Source organism: Gobio gobio, assembly GCF_949357685.1.
Source record: "Gobio gobio genome assembly, chromosome: 13".
Taxonomy (NCBI): domain Eukaryota; kingdom Metazoa; phylum Chordata; class Actinopteri; order Cypriniformes; family Gobionidae; genus Gobio; species Gobio gobio.
In genome coordinates, this window is record NC_137106.1 from 40,958,721 (window position 1) to 40,975,504 (window position 16,784).

A 16,784-nucleotide genomic window follows, 5' to 3' on the forward strand; every position below is an offset into this window, starting at 1 on the left:
AGAGCGGTTTGATGAATGGGGAGCGTCGCAGCACTGAAAAGAAGACAGATTAAGCATGTCCAAGAAACACTTTTCTCTCTATGGAATATACAGAGAGATGCGTATCCTGGCACAGCACAACAGTCAGCGGCACTACAGCCGGACAGCGTCATGCCTCTAATGATGCCTGTGTGTTGAGATAAAGCAGTAGTCTGCGGCTCACTTTGAAAAATGACCTGGGAAAACAGCCTCCATCGCAATACTCAGCAATTGCATTTCACCGTAAACCAGAGTCAGCACAGAGGCCAGACGAGAGCGAGAGCTGCCAGCTACAGACGTCAACGGTTTAATAAACCCATGACGTGTTGGATCCTTCCTACTAGAACAGAACAGTCTAGGGGTGTCCAATCCTGCTCCTTGAGGGCCACTATCCTGCAGATTTTAGCTCCAACCCCAATTAAACACACCTGTACCAGCTAATCAAGGTCATATTAGGCATACTAGAAACTTTCAGACGGGTGTTGAGGAAAGTAAGAGCTAAACTCTGCAGGATAGTGGCCCTCCAGGACGGACTTTGGACACCCCTGCGCCTACATCGTATAATGAATAAACTCAAATGTTAAAAGATATTTCGCAGATTTTTATTTAAAATATATAATAAACATTGCATTTGTTTATATAATATATTATTATATATTATAAAAGATGATACTTTTATAACTATTTTCGGTTATGACTTTATGTAATGTTGACCTTTGGATAAACTCCCAAGTATCTTCTCTCAAAAGAGGCAACAATTAGTTTAAAGTCCTCATGAAATCAAAATCGATCTTATTTACTTTGTTAGCACACATTACAGGTTTTAGGGTGAACAATTAATCCATGCAAGTTAATACACAGAAAAAAAATGTTTGTTGTGGTAATCTTTAATCAAAATCTGAAAAGTAACTTCCTGTCTGGAATGGCGTTCCCTTTCCGATGACGGCAGTTTGACAGCTTGGGTTTGAATATCCTTAACCACTCCCCTCCAACCGTTAGTCTGCAATGAGCAAGAGAAGGAGAGAAGGAGCGCTGAAGTAAAACCTTGCCCTTTATTCAGTATTCCGTTTCACCTGGAAATACATCACAGCACTGAAATAAAATCAGTTGCAACTTCTGACTTTAAAGATGTATACTACTACTACTACAACAACTAATAATAATAATAATAGTAATAATAATAATAACAACAACAACAATACATTAATATATACAATAACAAAAAATAAATTAATTAAAAGCACAATGAAAAATACAAAGATTTGCCTGAGCTTGACCAATTTATATTTTGGAAAGTGCCATATCTTTTTTATAGAAATGCTTATAGAAATAAATAGTGGATAATTTATTTGAAATTAATTGTAAATATAATCTACCCAGTACATTACTTAAAAATTGTAGTCAGTTATTGGTTTCAAATTACATGACAAAAACTGTAGCTAGTAATGTAATCCATTACACATTTAAGGTTATATCACACTACTGTAGATACATTTTGACCTAACTCAATGTTTATCACATTTATTTGAATATAAATACAAATAATTTACATAAAAACGCAAAAAGAAAGAAAATATATATAATATAATATAAAATATATAATATAATGTACTGCCATTGTGAGATTAACATGTAATCATGCAATAACGAGTATTATCTGATTCCTGATATATAGAATTCAAAATCTCAGAAAATTAGAATATTGTGAAAAGGTTCAGTATTGTAGGCTCAAAGTGTCACACTCTAATCAGCTAATTCATCCAAAACACATGCAAAGGGTTCCTGAGCCTTTAAATGGTCTCTCAGTCTGGTTCAGTAGTATTCACAATCATGGGAAAGACTGCTGACCTGACATTTGTGCAGAAAACCATCATTGACACCCTCCACAAGGAGGGAAAGCTTCAAAAGGTAATTGCAAAAGAAGTTGGATGTTCTCAAAGTGCTGTATCAAAGCACGTTAATAGAAAGTTAAGTGGAAGGGAAAAGTGTGGAAGAAAAAGGTGCACAAGCTGTAGGGATGACCGTAGCCTGGAGAGAAAAGGGCATTCAAATGTGTGGGGGAGCTTCACAAGGAGTGGACTGAGGCTGGAGTTACTGCATCAAGAGCCACCACACACAGACGGATCCTGGACATGGGCTTCAAATGTCGTCAGAAGCGTCTTTCCTGGGCTAAAGAAATAAAGAACTGGTCTGTTGCTCAGTGGTCTAGTCCTCTCTTCTAATGAGTGCAAATGTTGCATCTAATTTGGAAACCAAGGTCCCAGAGTCTGGAGGAAGAATGGAGAGGCACACAATCCAAGATGCTTGAAGTCCAGTGTGAAGTTTCCACAGTCTGTGTTGGTTTGGGGAGCCATGTCATCGGCTGGTGTTGGTCCACTGTGCTTTATTAAGTCCAGAGTCAACGCAGCCATCTACCAAGACATTTTGCACTTTATGCTTCCTTCAGCAGAAAAGCTTTATGGAGATGCTGACTTTATTTTCTAGCAGGACTTGGCACCTGCCCACACTGCCAAAAGTACCAAAACCTGGTTCAATGACCATTGGATAACTGTGCTTGATTGGCAAGCAAACTCGACTGACCTGAACCCCATAGAGAATCTATGGGGCATTGCCAAGAGAAAGATGAGAGACTTGACACCGAACAATGCAGAAGAGCTGAAGGCCGCTATTGAAGCATCCTGGTCTTCCATAACACTTCAGCAGTGCCACAGGCTGATAGCATCCATGCCACATCGCATTGAGGTAGTAATTCATGCAAAAGGGGCCCAAACCAAGTACTGAGTACATATGCATGATTATACTTTTCAGAGGGCTGACATTTTTGTATTTAAAATCCTTTTTTTATTGATTTCATGTAATATTCTAATTTTCTGAGATTTTCATAAGCTGTAAGCCATAATAATCAAAATTATAACAAATAAAGGCTTGAAATATCTCCCTTTGCATGTAATGAGTCTATATAATATATTAGTTTCACCTTTTAAGTTGAATTACTGAAATAAATTAACTTTTTATATATATTTTTATAAAAATATATATATATATATATGGACGTGAATATTAACACGAAACGTGCAAATTCATGTCAACACCATTGCTGAGTATTTTCTCCTTAAAACTACAGTGAAAAAAATTAACGCTGTTTGAAATCGCCAATGTTTCTTACGTCACAAATTACCTTGTAAACACATACGGAGGGGCTTTAGTATATCATTAACTATGACCACTCTGAAGCAGGGGCGTCTCAAGAAAAGCCAGGTTATCCAGGTATATTTTTCTGTTGATATGAAAAATGTGAACATTCATCATTATAGCGGGTGAATTATGTATATGATGTATATTATGATGAAATATGCCTTTCTCCACTGAAGTTCTAAGTTGTTCAAAGCATTTCTAAGGATGTTGATTTTTAAAAGACAGCTGTCTTACATTCAAGCTATTTTAAGGCATGAATATTTTTTTTCACAGGATTTTTTCAAAGCATTTAAAAAAAAGTTTTAAGGGATAAAATTATTGACTACAGGGGGACTTTAAGTGTTAGTGTTCAACAGATTCAGCAGAACCGGACTGAACCTGTTCTGTTGGGTGAAAAAAATAAAATCTCAAATCAAAACTCTCTCAAGCAAATATACTTAAAGCACTTTAAAAATGACCAAAATTGTGGAAATATTGTCAGGTTTATATTCATATTCATACCTGTCCATTAATTAAATCAAAACTTTTAACCGCTTGTCTTGACCTCCTGGGAATAGTGACCACTGCTGAACAATGACCATTTCTCCATTTCTAAGTGTCAGGAAGCTCTTTTTCCATTTCTATTTAAAAGTGCACTGAATTGGTTTTGACTTTTGCTGTAATCTGTCAGGTGAATATCCACGTCACATTAACTGTACACTGAAAGTTAATCCTTCAGTCCACAAAAAGCCGCCAACTCATTCTTTTTCATCGACAGCATCAATTTGATGTAGGCGTTCTGCTGCTAAAAATAACTAAGAAAAGACTGTGTAATGAGGAACAAAAAAAAACTTCTCAGAGCTGCAAGTACAGCCTAAAAAAACTTGCATTAAATTTAATGAAGGTACTATTCAAACGCCCATGTATTATTTTAATTAAAGTATTATAATAAATCTTAAAAAGCAGGCCTCGTCTTCTAGCTTTCATGACTTAATTCTGGAACTTCCATCCTGCAAATGTAAAAAAATAAAACCAATGTCTTATTACCTGCTTTTTTGAAACCCTGGTCTGAATCTTGAACTATTCCCTGCTGGATAAATGTCACAGAAACTTTCAAAAATGACATATTTTACCACAATAAAAAGGAAAACAATAAGCATATATTATATACATATATTTTTTTGAATCACATTCACTTCTAAAATAAATCCAAAAATAAACTAATGCATAAATGAATAAATGCTTAAACAAATCCAGAAATGTAGAAAGAAATGCAGAAAGAAATTGTTCAAAAGGGTTGTCCCAAGTCTCTTAATGAGTCATGGGTGTGTGTTTTAGGCGTAACGTACAATAAACCAATTAGAGTCTCATCTCCCATTCCCTTTAAAAGCCAGTTGCGTCTGTGCCATGTCGGATTCGCTATTCACATGGCAGAATTTGCGAGCGGAAAGACTGGATGCTTCTCCAGAGAGGAATCCTTTTATTTGTAATATTTAAAAATGTTTGTATCCCTGTGTGTGTGATGAGCAGAGTGTACGCAAGTTGTGCACCCACCTTTAGGCACATATTACTTATATTACTAACACACCCTTTAAATAACACAAAAATACTGCACTATTGACTTTAGACCAGGTTTTTGTTGGTCAATGATGCAATCGATTTCAGTTGCCTCAAAATAGCAATGCGCCAACAATGCGCCTGACCCCACCTCACAGACGAGAATAGTTCCAAACAAAGTAACAGCAGAACAGTTTTGCATCTCTGAGCAACACAGAGGTGTTTAGTTCATGAATGAATCAGTCAGTTTGAACAAATAATTGAATGAGCGATTCAATTACTCACTCAATAAAAAAGTCAAATGCTTCGTTCCTGAAATTATCAGCCATTTGAACGAATCGTTGAGTGAATGACTCAATTCACTCATTAACAGTGACTTGCCGCAAACTACTGGTAGTTTTAGCTTCACAATTAAAGCATCTTTCAATTTTAAAAACCTTTTAATTAGGCCAATCATCATTTTACTTTTAAAACATCAAAACATTTATGCATTTGTAACTGCAGGTTAAATGCATTTATGTCACCTCTGAGCTGTATTAAACAGTATTTACAGCTGTATGGCACATGTAAATGCCACCTCAGATGCAGCTATAGCCCGTATAAAGGTAAAAAGTTAAAAAGCTATTTACTGTAAACTGCTGCAAACTAATCACCACACAGAATATGAAGAATAACAATAAACTTTAGGAGTCGGCTGTCCACGCCAGTCCTAAACCTGCCAAGGTACCAGCACAATAACACAATCAGCAAAATATCGTCTAATTATCGTTATCGACAAAATCCCAGAAAACATTGAGATATCATTTTTTGTCAATATTGCACACCCCAAGCTTGCATACATGGTGAACAAGAGAACAACCTTGAACAGGTTGACCAAACCATCTAATCCATAGCATACGGTTCAACACTGGATTCAACCTCAGCAAAGCTGACAATCAAAATCTGAGGGAGATCAACAAAGCAGCAAAGTTCAGCAGCTCTCTGTGTGCTGAGTGCTGTGAGATGAAAAACTGAGACAGACGTCCCGCTGTGAGCCAATCTACTGAGACAACACTGGAGAACACCTGAGACCTGAGAGAGCATCATTAAAACGACTGACCCGACAGAACTCAGAGTGACCTCAAACCACAACAAAAACAACTTTATATCACCACTTAAAAACAGTCTGTCATAAAGAGCAAAAACATCCCTACACAAAATGGTTGGTAAATATCTAAAGTCTCTGATTTTTCACCCGTTTTATTGCAAAAATGGTGCTTCTTTATCACTTAAAACATCATTTCAAGGCTGTGGGATAATATTACAGATTCACAAATTATACAAAAAGATGTGTTGTCTGGATACTAGGGATTGGCAATATGGACTTAAAAACATGTCACAAGATTTTCTGGTATTAATTGCGATAACGATATCAATGACTATATAAATTTAGTACAATTCCCCATGTTTTTGGCTATAAATGAGAGCTTTTTCATATATGTAAAAGTTGCAGTTGCAGTAAAAAATGTATTGTGCAACTGTGCTGAAAAACATCACACAATACAAACAATAATAATTCAAATCAATGACAAGTTTGAAATGTAAACATAGATTCTGTATTTATTCATATTCTCATGGTGCAAACACTGGCAAACAGCAAAAGTAATAATCCCAACCATGCCTTCATATTACAAAAAAATTGCAAATAATGATACAACTTAAGTAATTTGAACTAAAACTTAGTAATCATGTGCGAATGAAAATGTATGAATATCTGAAATTTTAACTGAACTTTGGTGGTGTTTAAGACATTGTTGGTCATTCAGTGTTTCTGTAAAAAACTACCAATAATACTGATAAGATAATAATATTTAGGATTGATGAGCTGCTGGTTCATGAATATTAAATCACGTTATCAGCGTTCGCTCAAACTGATTTTCTGAAATCAAAACAGGGACAGTAAAAGGTGAGTGCCAGCCAATGAGATTGGCGTTTTCACATTAGTTTATGCTTGTTTATAAAGGTGGTATAATTCCAAATGAACACGGTTATTTTACAGGAAAAAACAACAAAGAATATTGTTTACATGTAGCACGTCAATTCTCTGTGGTATAAGACTCTCCCACGCTCTTTTTGAGTGTGTGCGAAACAATTTGCGCTCTCAATCGGGGGCCTCACGCTAGTGTTTACTGTGCGTCAAATACACTGCGCATTCATTGAGATTAACTGAAATAGCGCACTTTACAGATCAACAAAGGGCAAATCTCTCAAGTGCTCAGTCCAAGTGCTCAGCGAGTGAAAATATATCTGTGTGTAAAGGTTGATAAACTCCTCTGCAGCTTCCGCCATAGTTGTTTTCGCTCTACACATGAGCTGCAAATGGGTCGCGTCATCAACTATGCTTTATCGGTATTATCGTGGGAAGACTAATTGTTATCGTGGGGAGAATTTTTACCAGTATATCGCAAACGATAAGATATCGCCCATCCCTACTGGATATTCATTAGGTCAGCTCTTTTAGGCTGATTTAATTCCAGACTGTGTATTTCAAACCAACGCTGAATTATGTGAACCTGCTAAAATAAGTTAATTATGGCATAAAAAGAACAAAGACGATTATAAAAGAGCAATTAGCTTTGGGGAAGAGAAGCCAATATTCTTGAAAAAACTATTGTTTTGATGGTGTTCAGATACAGTCTCTTATCCAACACCCAGAAGCTCTTTAAAAATTACCAAGCATTTAGGGCATAAAACACTTTTAATTTTCCATCCACTTACATTATAATAACCCAACAGAGTTCAGTGGCACAACATTTCCATATTTAGACCCACCAAACGAGTCACAGAAGAAAAGCTTATAAAGCTACAGTGTGTGATTTATATACTTGTCTGTCAAACTGGGGAGAAACTGTTCGATACGCAGAATAAAAGAACAGAAAAAAGATACAGAGACAGAGAGAGAGAGCGCAAAAGACTGTAAATAAAGAAGAAATGTTTTTTTTTTCCCCAAAGTTCTGCTTCAGTGCCATGCTGGATTTGTGATTTCATAGGCTAAACCCCAGGGGAACAGCGTGAAGTAGGGAAACTCATTTCAGCCTGAATTCAGATTGATTTCCTATCCAGCTCCTTTTCAATGGAGGCAGTGCAGGGCCAAATAAACATAAGGTCACTGCATCAATCTCTGCAGCTTCCTTCTCATGCCATCTGATCCAGTTTCACAGGAACGCTTCACACACTCCAAACAGTGTGCTCAATTGGCTCAGAGACTGCAAAAGCAAATTTATTTAAAGGGGTGGTAAACCACGATTTCACTTTTCTAACTTTAGCAAGAGTGTAATGTTGCTGTTTGAGCATAAAAAACATCTGCAAAGTTACAACGTTCAAAGTTTAAAGCAAAGGGAGATATTTGCTTTTAACGAAATCCATTTCTAAGGACTACATCAAACGGCCAGTAGGGACTACTAGACATTCCTCCAGGGTTGCTGACATCACCAGCCCCAATATTTACATAAACCCCTCCTCCGAGAATATTAAATAAGGGGGGTGAGGCCATTTTGTATCGCCGCGGGGAAGCGTTGTGGTATAGTTAGTAGACTGGAGAGTTGTTGGCGCAAAGCCGACGAAACGCTGTTATTTTCATCCGGATTGCAGGTCAGGCAGTAAGGTACTCGTGTGTGTGTGGGTTGCGGGAGAATAAAACTATTTGCGGGACTACCGCAAAATAGAAATATCTAAAAATAAAACATTTTAAAACAAATAAATTGTTATTCATATATTGCACAAAAGCAACAAGAACAACTAAAACAAAATAAAAACGATTTACAGGCGCAAGCATAGGCAGAGTTTCTGTGGCCTATGGCCAATCAGATGCATTTAAGATAGAATCCACTCACCGCTCAAAGTGAGCTCGAGTTTTTGTTCAATGCTGATTCTACATGCTGGCAAATCCTCTGATTATAACAAAGAAAGTGTAGACATTATGAAATATTCATTGTTCATTGATAATGGAGCTTTGTATGATCACAATGAACTGAGATTATCGTTTTTTAGGGATTATCAAGGGAGCGCACTTTGTTTGCATGCATTCTGCCACGCAAAACCACGCTTGCTTTTATGTTAAATTACTTGAAACTGTTTCATGGACATACAGAAAAAAATCTAGTTATACTTTTATGCAGGCTTTTGCAGGCGGGAGCGGGACAAAACATGACTGTGGGAGAAGGTAGAATACATTATTGCGGGAGCGGGACAGAAAAATCCGTCCCGCACTGGTCTCTACACCACTGCATCCCGCTTTGCATTGAACTTGATGAAATGAGACTTGGATGCAGCTGCTCGGCCATGGACACCCATTCCATGAAGCTTTCTACGCACTGATCTAGAGCTAATCTGAAGGCCACATGAAGTTTGGAGGTCTGTAGCTATTGACTCTGCAGAAAGTTGGCGACTTCTGCGCACTGTGCGCCTCAGCATGCGCCGACCCTGCTCTGTGATTTTACGTGGCCAACCACTTCGTGGCTGAGTTGCTGTTGTTCCCAATTGCTTCCACTAACATTATAATACCACTAACAGTTGACGTGGAATATTTAGTAGTGAGGAAATTTCACGAATGCACATGTGGCAACCCAGCACAGTACCACTCTTGAATTCACTGAGCTCCAGAGAGTGACCTATTCTTTCACAAATGTCTCTTGATTGTACACACCTGTGGCCATGGAAGTGATTGCAACACCTGAATTCAACGATTTGGAGGGGTGTCCCAATACTTTTGGCAATATAGTGTATATTAGTCCTTTTGGAGTCTCCAAGTGTGCTTTTTTGGAATGACACCTAAATTTAAATTGAAACAAGCTTGCACAAAATACAGTTCTTTGAGAATCACCCATAAATCTGATTTACTTTGCTGGATGTAGCAAATGATGACGAAATAAATAAATAAATACATATATCTTTTTAATTTAATTTTTTATTATTATTATTATTTTATTTTTTTTTGCGTGAGAGTTCATTAACATGCGGTGACAATGGCGGATGCATAAAAGTTCAATATTGCGTTTTTTCAAGAAATTGCGGAAAGATGAGCGAGAAGAAGAAAAAGTGCCATCAACATCTGAGCCTACTTCACCTTTCCACTAGGAGACAGCGAGTGTAGCGGCAAATGAAGCTTCCCATTTCCAGGACATGCATATTTCATCACTGGACTGTAGGCTAGACTTCCACGACACAAAGCAGCACAATGCCAAATGATTTTGTCTCATTATAACAGCGGAAACAACTGGTCAAACAGATAAGAGTAAGACATCATTTGAAACTGAAGAGTCTATTGTAGAGTCTTTTGTATTTTACAAAAGCACGTTTTGTTTTTATTATGAGTGTAATGTACACACATAATAAAAACAAAACATTGTGCTTTTGTAAAATAAAGAAAACAAACAGGATGCTGCTTTCTGTTGCCTCCTTTCCGTGAGGTTAGTGGAGAGCGTCACATAAATGAATCAGAAACTCAGCATATAGGCTAATAGCAAGCTATTGCATGCCATCTGAACTCTTGTTTTGGGTTGGTGCATAGATAATTTCTTCTTCTGCCCTTTTGCACAATTCCACAATACAACCAAATACAGAAACGCGCTGCAATTACTCACAACCAAATACAGACACGCTATTAATGGTTTAATAATATAACTGTCTCTGAAGTCGACTACTGCAATCACTGACGGACCCTTTCTCGATACCAAATACGGCATAATTATATACAATAATATTTATTTAACAATAATTTTTTTTAATGAACAACAATAGCCATTCTAATAGACAATAGGAAATAAAACACAAGCAAACAATTCAAGTCGAACTTACAAAAGCAGCACTCTAGTAGGCCATAGGACTTAAATATAGTCTAAATATAAAGTTATGAAACTTAATTTCCCCCTTAACCAAAATCGATTTGCTCAGGAACAAGTAATAGATTAAGACCAAAGATTGCCCATTTTATATACCCCATATTAATTATATCTGTTTAACTATCTACATAAGACACAGCGGAAAATTCCCGAAGGACTGTCCGAGATGAAGCTGTTCTCTGCGGGTACATGAGCGCGGAATGGCCGCTGATGGCCTGGAGCAGGCATCTGCGAAAGCGTCTGAACAAATTGTAAAATAGGCGTTATGTTTATATATGAGTCACATATTTAAGTATAAATAACTACATTTGCAGCAAAAAAAACTGTTAAAACTACATTTCATAACACAACAGTAGTATTTTTTTAACTTATGGCCGATTTACTCGACGGCCATGACAGTTGCCGCAAGTGGAGTGATACAAAAGGTGCTGTTATCACTAGAATATCGCATGGCTGGAAAAGGCTCTCAGCCAATCAGATTCGAGAACCAGAAAGAACTGTTGTATAAACATAGATATTTTTCTTTTCTGTCCTTTAAAAAGCTTTAGTGTCTTTAAAAGTACTTTTTGTTCTTAGCTTGTACTGTAGCTTGCCCTAAAAAAGTTAACTTGAGTATCTTGACTGTAATTTAAATAATCAGTATATTTTTGCTTGACAAGCTAGTGTTAAGATAGCTCTCCCAACACTGCACATTCGTACGCATTTCCATTCAAGTTTGACATGAACTTCTAAAAGGACAGCTTCATCTGGTGACATTTAAATAATGCAACCAATGCTAGCCTTAATTAGCATAGCACATGTTTTAATTACTGCTGACTGTTTAGAAAATTAAAATAAACCCTTTAGCAGTACGCTTACGTAACATGTATGTGTCTTAGCCCATAAAAACAAGTTAAAACTGCCGTTTATGAAACTTGAAGACCTTCAGGCATGGGCTCTGTCCCAAAACATAGTGAGCTGTTGTAGTGATACATTAATTATCTCTGTTATTTACTTTGTGAACCTTCTGTGTATATTTGTGCATATTAGAGTATGATCAATAGTTATATTTTTAAATGCTTACTTTATGCCTAAACACACCCATAACATTAAAGCTATCCCATGACATATCACTTTTTTTTTTAACAAGGTAAAGGGCTCACATACTGTCCATTTTTGCTAATTTTGGCCTTCAAAAACATAACTGTTTTCACAAAATCAAATTGAAGAGACTCTAAACTCAATTGTGTATTTCAGATGCTGTCATGTACCATAACCTCATCATCTGCCACTCAGAATACACACATACTGAGAAGGACGTAAAGATCATAGAGGATTGTGAAGATATTTCACTGGAACTTGGTCTTCATTACATCTATATCCTTGATGCAGGTAACAGCTGTTAGCTGTTATTTTTTGCTACAATTTGCCATGTCATAAAACAATTTAAGTATTGCAAAAAAAAAAAAAAAAAATGCTGTTTGTTTTGTTTTGTAAAACCCAAATAGTGGCAACAAGACCAGGCTGATAGAGGACTACAAATGTTAATAAATAATATATAAAAATACAATTAATAATAGTTATAGTAATAATATGAAGACGCTAATACTAATATTAATGAAAATAAACAATTATTAAAAAGGTTATTTATAACACCATTAAGGTTCTATGTAACACCATTTTTAAAGCATGGTTCTGTTTGGAAAGGGTTCTATTTAGCACCAAAAAGGGTTCTGCTATTGCTATAAGCCAAATAACCCTAATTTAGTACTGTATATTTTTGACATAGCCTTGCCACACTGCAAAAAAAAAAAAAAAATCATAAATAAAAAACTAAAGTAATTTTGTCTTGCTTTTCCAGTCAAATATCTAAATATTCTTACTGTAAATCAAGATGCATTAACTTGAGAAGCAAAGAGAAGAATGTATCAAAATTAAGTGTTTATGCTTAAAACAAAAACAAATATCTGCCAGTGGGCTAAGAAAAATAATATATGTTTTCCCTTTGAATTAAGTAAAACCTTTTCTGACCCCATTGTCAGATTTTTTTTTCTTGTTTTAAGTATAAACTAATTTTGCCTAAACCTAATTTTGATCAAAGGAGCAATGGTAGTCTGAAACAGGTACTTTGAGATTATTGGTCTAAAGTTTAAACAGTAAACATATTTTTTTTTTTTAAGGAACAATGACATCTTGGCCTGTATTTACTTTAACACAGACCTGAAGCTCTGATGTCCAGCTGGATTGGGAGGATACGCTTCTCTGCTACAGAACAGCATATAATCAAGTGGTTTTTAGTATATTTAATATAAGGAAATGATGGCACGTTTTCAGGATTATAATCTCCTCAGGATCTCCTCAAACGTTTGGCATGAGTTCGACATCATGAATGTTTCATCTCCGTATTACTGGGACTCTTTTCATACTGTCTCCCACGCTCCCACAGATATGATCAGTAAAATCTACTGCACCTCAAAGGAAGAAAAAAAGACAATTTCTCAAGAATGATAGCACGTTTCCAGAAATTGATTGCTTGCTAACGCAAACCAGTGATTTAATCTTACATTTCCATCGAACAGGCACCAAAGAATGTGATGTTTTTGCTCCCTTTTATGTTCCCATGAAATCAAAATTTTCTAAGTATCAAAAAACTTATTTAGCTTTTAGTCTTACTGTTATCTATAAGCTGTGCTCCAAAACAATGACAAAACTCGCATTTAGAAGATATAAGCATTCAAAACTTACAGTCTCTCACTTCCGCCAATATGGATCAACGATTTTGATGACATCACTCAGCACTTTAGCTTTTCATCAGATTTTCTGTCAAATCAAATGCTCTCTAGAATCTGAAGTGTCCCGTCCCTACACTATAAATAGACGCTGAAACTGCATCTGAAATTGGTCACTTGTTCACACATTTACTATTTTTTAAATGGTGAATAGCGCACAGTGCACTATATAGGGGATAGGGAAGGCTTTTTGTCACTTTCTGAATCCGGAAGGATCAGACCTACTCTGAAACTCTTCTGGCCACAGAAGATCCAAAAACATCTTTGTGCACTGTATAACAACAGAAGCTCCAGCTTAAACACCAAGGATGAAGTATTCCTTCAGCACACATTCAGATGAGGCAATAGTTTACATTTCATTCTTTTATTCTGGGACTGAGAGCTGGTTATACACGTATTTTTGGGCTGCTAAACCTTTAAGATCGACATTCCTATCAATTTAGTTTCAAATGTAATCAAACACAAATTAATCAGCCAATTAACTTATTCAAACTACTGCTCAAAAGTTTGAGGATGGTAATTTTTATGTTTTCTATTTGATCAAAAATACAGTAAAAAACAAATATTGTGAAATATTATTTGAAATATTATGTTGCGAAATATTTTAATTTAAAATAACTGTTTTCCACTTAAAAACATTTTAAAAATGTAATTTATTCCTGTGATCAAAGCTGAGTTTCCAGCATCATTTCGCCAGTCTTTAGTGTCACATGATCTATCAGAAATCAGTCAATGCTGATTTGCTCCTGAAGTAGATATGGTTGTATTTAAAGATTGTCTCATGACATAAAAAAAATATATATATATATATATATTTCAGACCAAAAACATGTTTTACAGAAGTTAGAAGTTAGTACTACAATATTGACATGTAAATGCAGATGACTTAAACAACATCTTGTAAACCCAACCCATCTGGGTCAAGTGTAGATGCATATTTTCTCACCACAGGATTTTTCAAATAACTTGTTATTTTGACATTCTTCCCATTCTGCTTGCCATTTATCTAACATATACTGGTTGATTATTTGTGGCTCAATAAACATTTCTCATTACTATCAATGTGGATTAATATTTTTGTGGAAACCGTGATGCAACAAAGTTCAAAACATTAGGAGAAATCCAACCGCATTTGATGAACTCCTTACTTCTCCATTGTGGGACATTATACAGGAAAACAGATCTCCAGTATCAATTCCAAAAAGCTCTAGCGTATTTATACCACCAATGACCACCAATGAAAACAGTGTGATTCACATCACTAACCAAGGTTGATCTAGACATGAGCCAGTTCTGATTTCTTACCTGGACTCTGCTGCTGGGATCCTTTTTAATCCATTTGATGACCGTCTCATAGACCAGCTCCTCAGCTTTCGTGTTCAGGCTGTCGTTGGACATGTAACTAACCAGGTCTTCTTTGGAAATGTTCAGGATTTCATCTTGACCAGCCACATCGGGAAAGTTCTGCAGGGCGAAGGCCTTTGCCATGTTGTGGAGTTCGGTGCACTGCATCGCCTCGGCCATGGCCAACACTCCCAGACAGTTACTGGCCGTCAGCTGTTTCTCTGCGAGAGGAACACACAAACCCTGAACGCATTAAAAATGAGAGGTGTTTGGAAGATTAAATTTATCCATGTGTGTTGCTGTGAGTATATTATCTCAAGCAGCTAGTGGGAAAAAGACCTAAGTATGGGAATCGATTGGACAGGAGGGCAGGAGGCTCACCGGGGACTCTGCTTAGTCCAGACAGACATAGACCTTTTCTACCACATGAAAGGTCAACAAAACCACTAAACCTGCTCCTTCTTCATAATGCACAACAAAAACAGTAGTTTTGGCTGCAGGTTGACATTAAACATGTATATTATTCATTTGATTTCCATAATGCGATGCATTGATTGTAAATTCAATTACCCGGTTCAGTTTAGTGTCATCAAATACAGTGGGGGAAAAAAGTCACTTTGCCACAGGTTATTCAAAGTTTGGTTCAATTATTTACAAGAGTGACAGCCACATTCTACAACTAAATTCACTCCTAAAAATCCTAACACTAATAATGAATAATAATGCATATTTATTCTCTTTTACACAGGCATACTAATAAATAAATAAATAAATAATCACAGCAAAATTATAAATAAATATTAAGTAGGCATAACAATAAGTATAGTAATTATGTTAAATAAATGCTATATAATGCTATATAAATTTAACAACTTTCTATAGGTGGTAATGTTACTGTAAATGTCATATGTTGTATGATATAATAATAGTTAATTCACCCTGAAAAGTCACATTTTTATAAATACTACAAATAGAAATGATAAATGAATTAATTTTTTAAAATGTAATTCTATTTTAATTTTGTTTTGTTAATTTTGACTAATAACAATTTACAAGAGTTTCATGATGTAACACTGTAACGTGTGCATTTATAAATTACAATTACATAAATCTGTAATTTTCGCATTACATAACAGTAAATAACTGTTGGCTTTAATTGGGTGAAATTGCAGGCATGAGCAATATACAATCACTCATACAATATGTCTCGTAGCACTCAAAACACTTACACGTTACGGGAAATAAAAACAAGGTTATAAACACATAGATGGCTTTGGTTTCTATTATTAAGTACGTCAATGCACCATACTGACTGTAAGAATTCAGAACCCTTTCCCACTGATGAAACCTTGACTGCCCGCAAGATGAATCTTTTTTGGCGAGCGTTCACTTTTCATACTCATTCAAGTGTCATGTCGCTTATCTGAAGCAGTCATGCTAACAAGAAGTTTTAAAGTCAGTCTTGCACATTTCGATTTTTCATTTATAACTTTTGTATACTGAAATAGATGGAGCACTCCAGCAAATCCCACCAGAAGAGAATGTCATTTCATAGCCGTTGAGGTGCTGATAGATTAATAAGCTCCGGATCCCAGGGGTTCACGGGAAGAGAAGTACAAACCAGAGCTGTCAAAGCTGCTGACATCGAATTTTTGATTCAGAAGCTAAACTCATTATACACATTCCTCGCACCTGCCTTATCAACACCAAATCTAAAAACGGCATAATTCATGACAGTGTTAAAAAGAATTTTGATTACTCAATTCAGTTTAGCACCATCAAATATAGTGGAAAAAAGTCACTTCGCCACTAGTTAAAGTTTAGTCAAAGCTCGTTTCACTAGTTATTCAAACTATTTACAAGAGTGACAACCACATTCTACAAACAAATTCACTCCTGAAAAATGACAAATTACAAAAAAAAAACATTTATTCTCTTAATTTCAGTGAAAGAAATATTCCAAATGAAAAAAAAAAAAAAAAAAAAAAATATATATATATATATATATATATATATATATATATATATATATATATATATATAT

General features: G+C 35.8%; 1 protein-coding gene across 1 annotated transcript in view; it reads right to left on the reverse strand.

Moving 5' to 3' along the window:
• The window catches only part of LOC307135753 (kelch-like protein 29), a 253,422-nt gene that overhangs the window by 114,333 nt on the left and 122,305 nt on the right, over positions 1-16,784 (reverse strand). Inside the window, exon 8 of the mRNA XM_079832392.1 lies at positions 14,702-14,961. Coding sequence (XP_079688518.1) covers positions 14,702-14,961 — 260 coding nt within the window. The remainder of the gene's footprint in view (positions 1-14,701; positions 14,962-16,784) is intronic.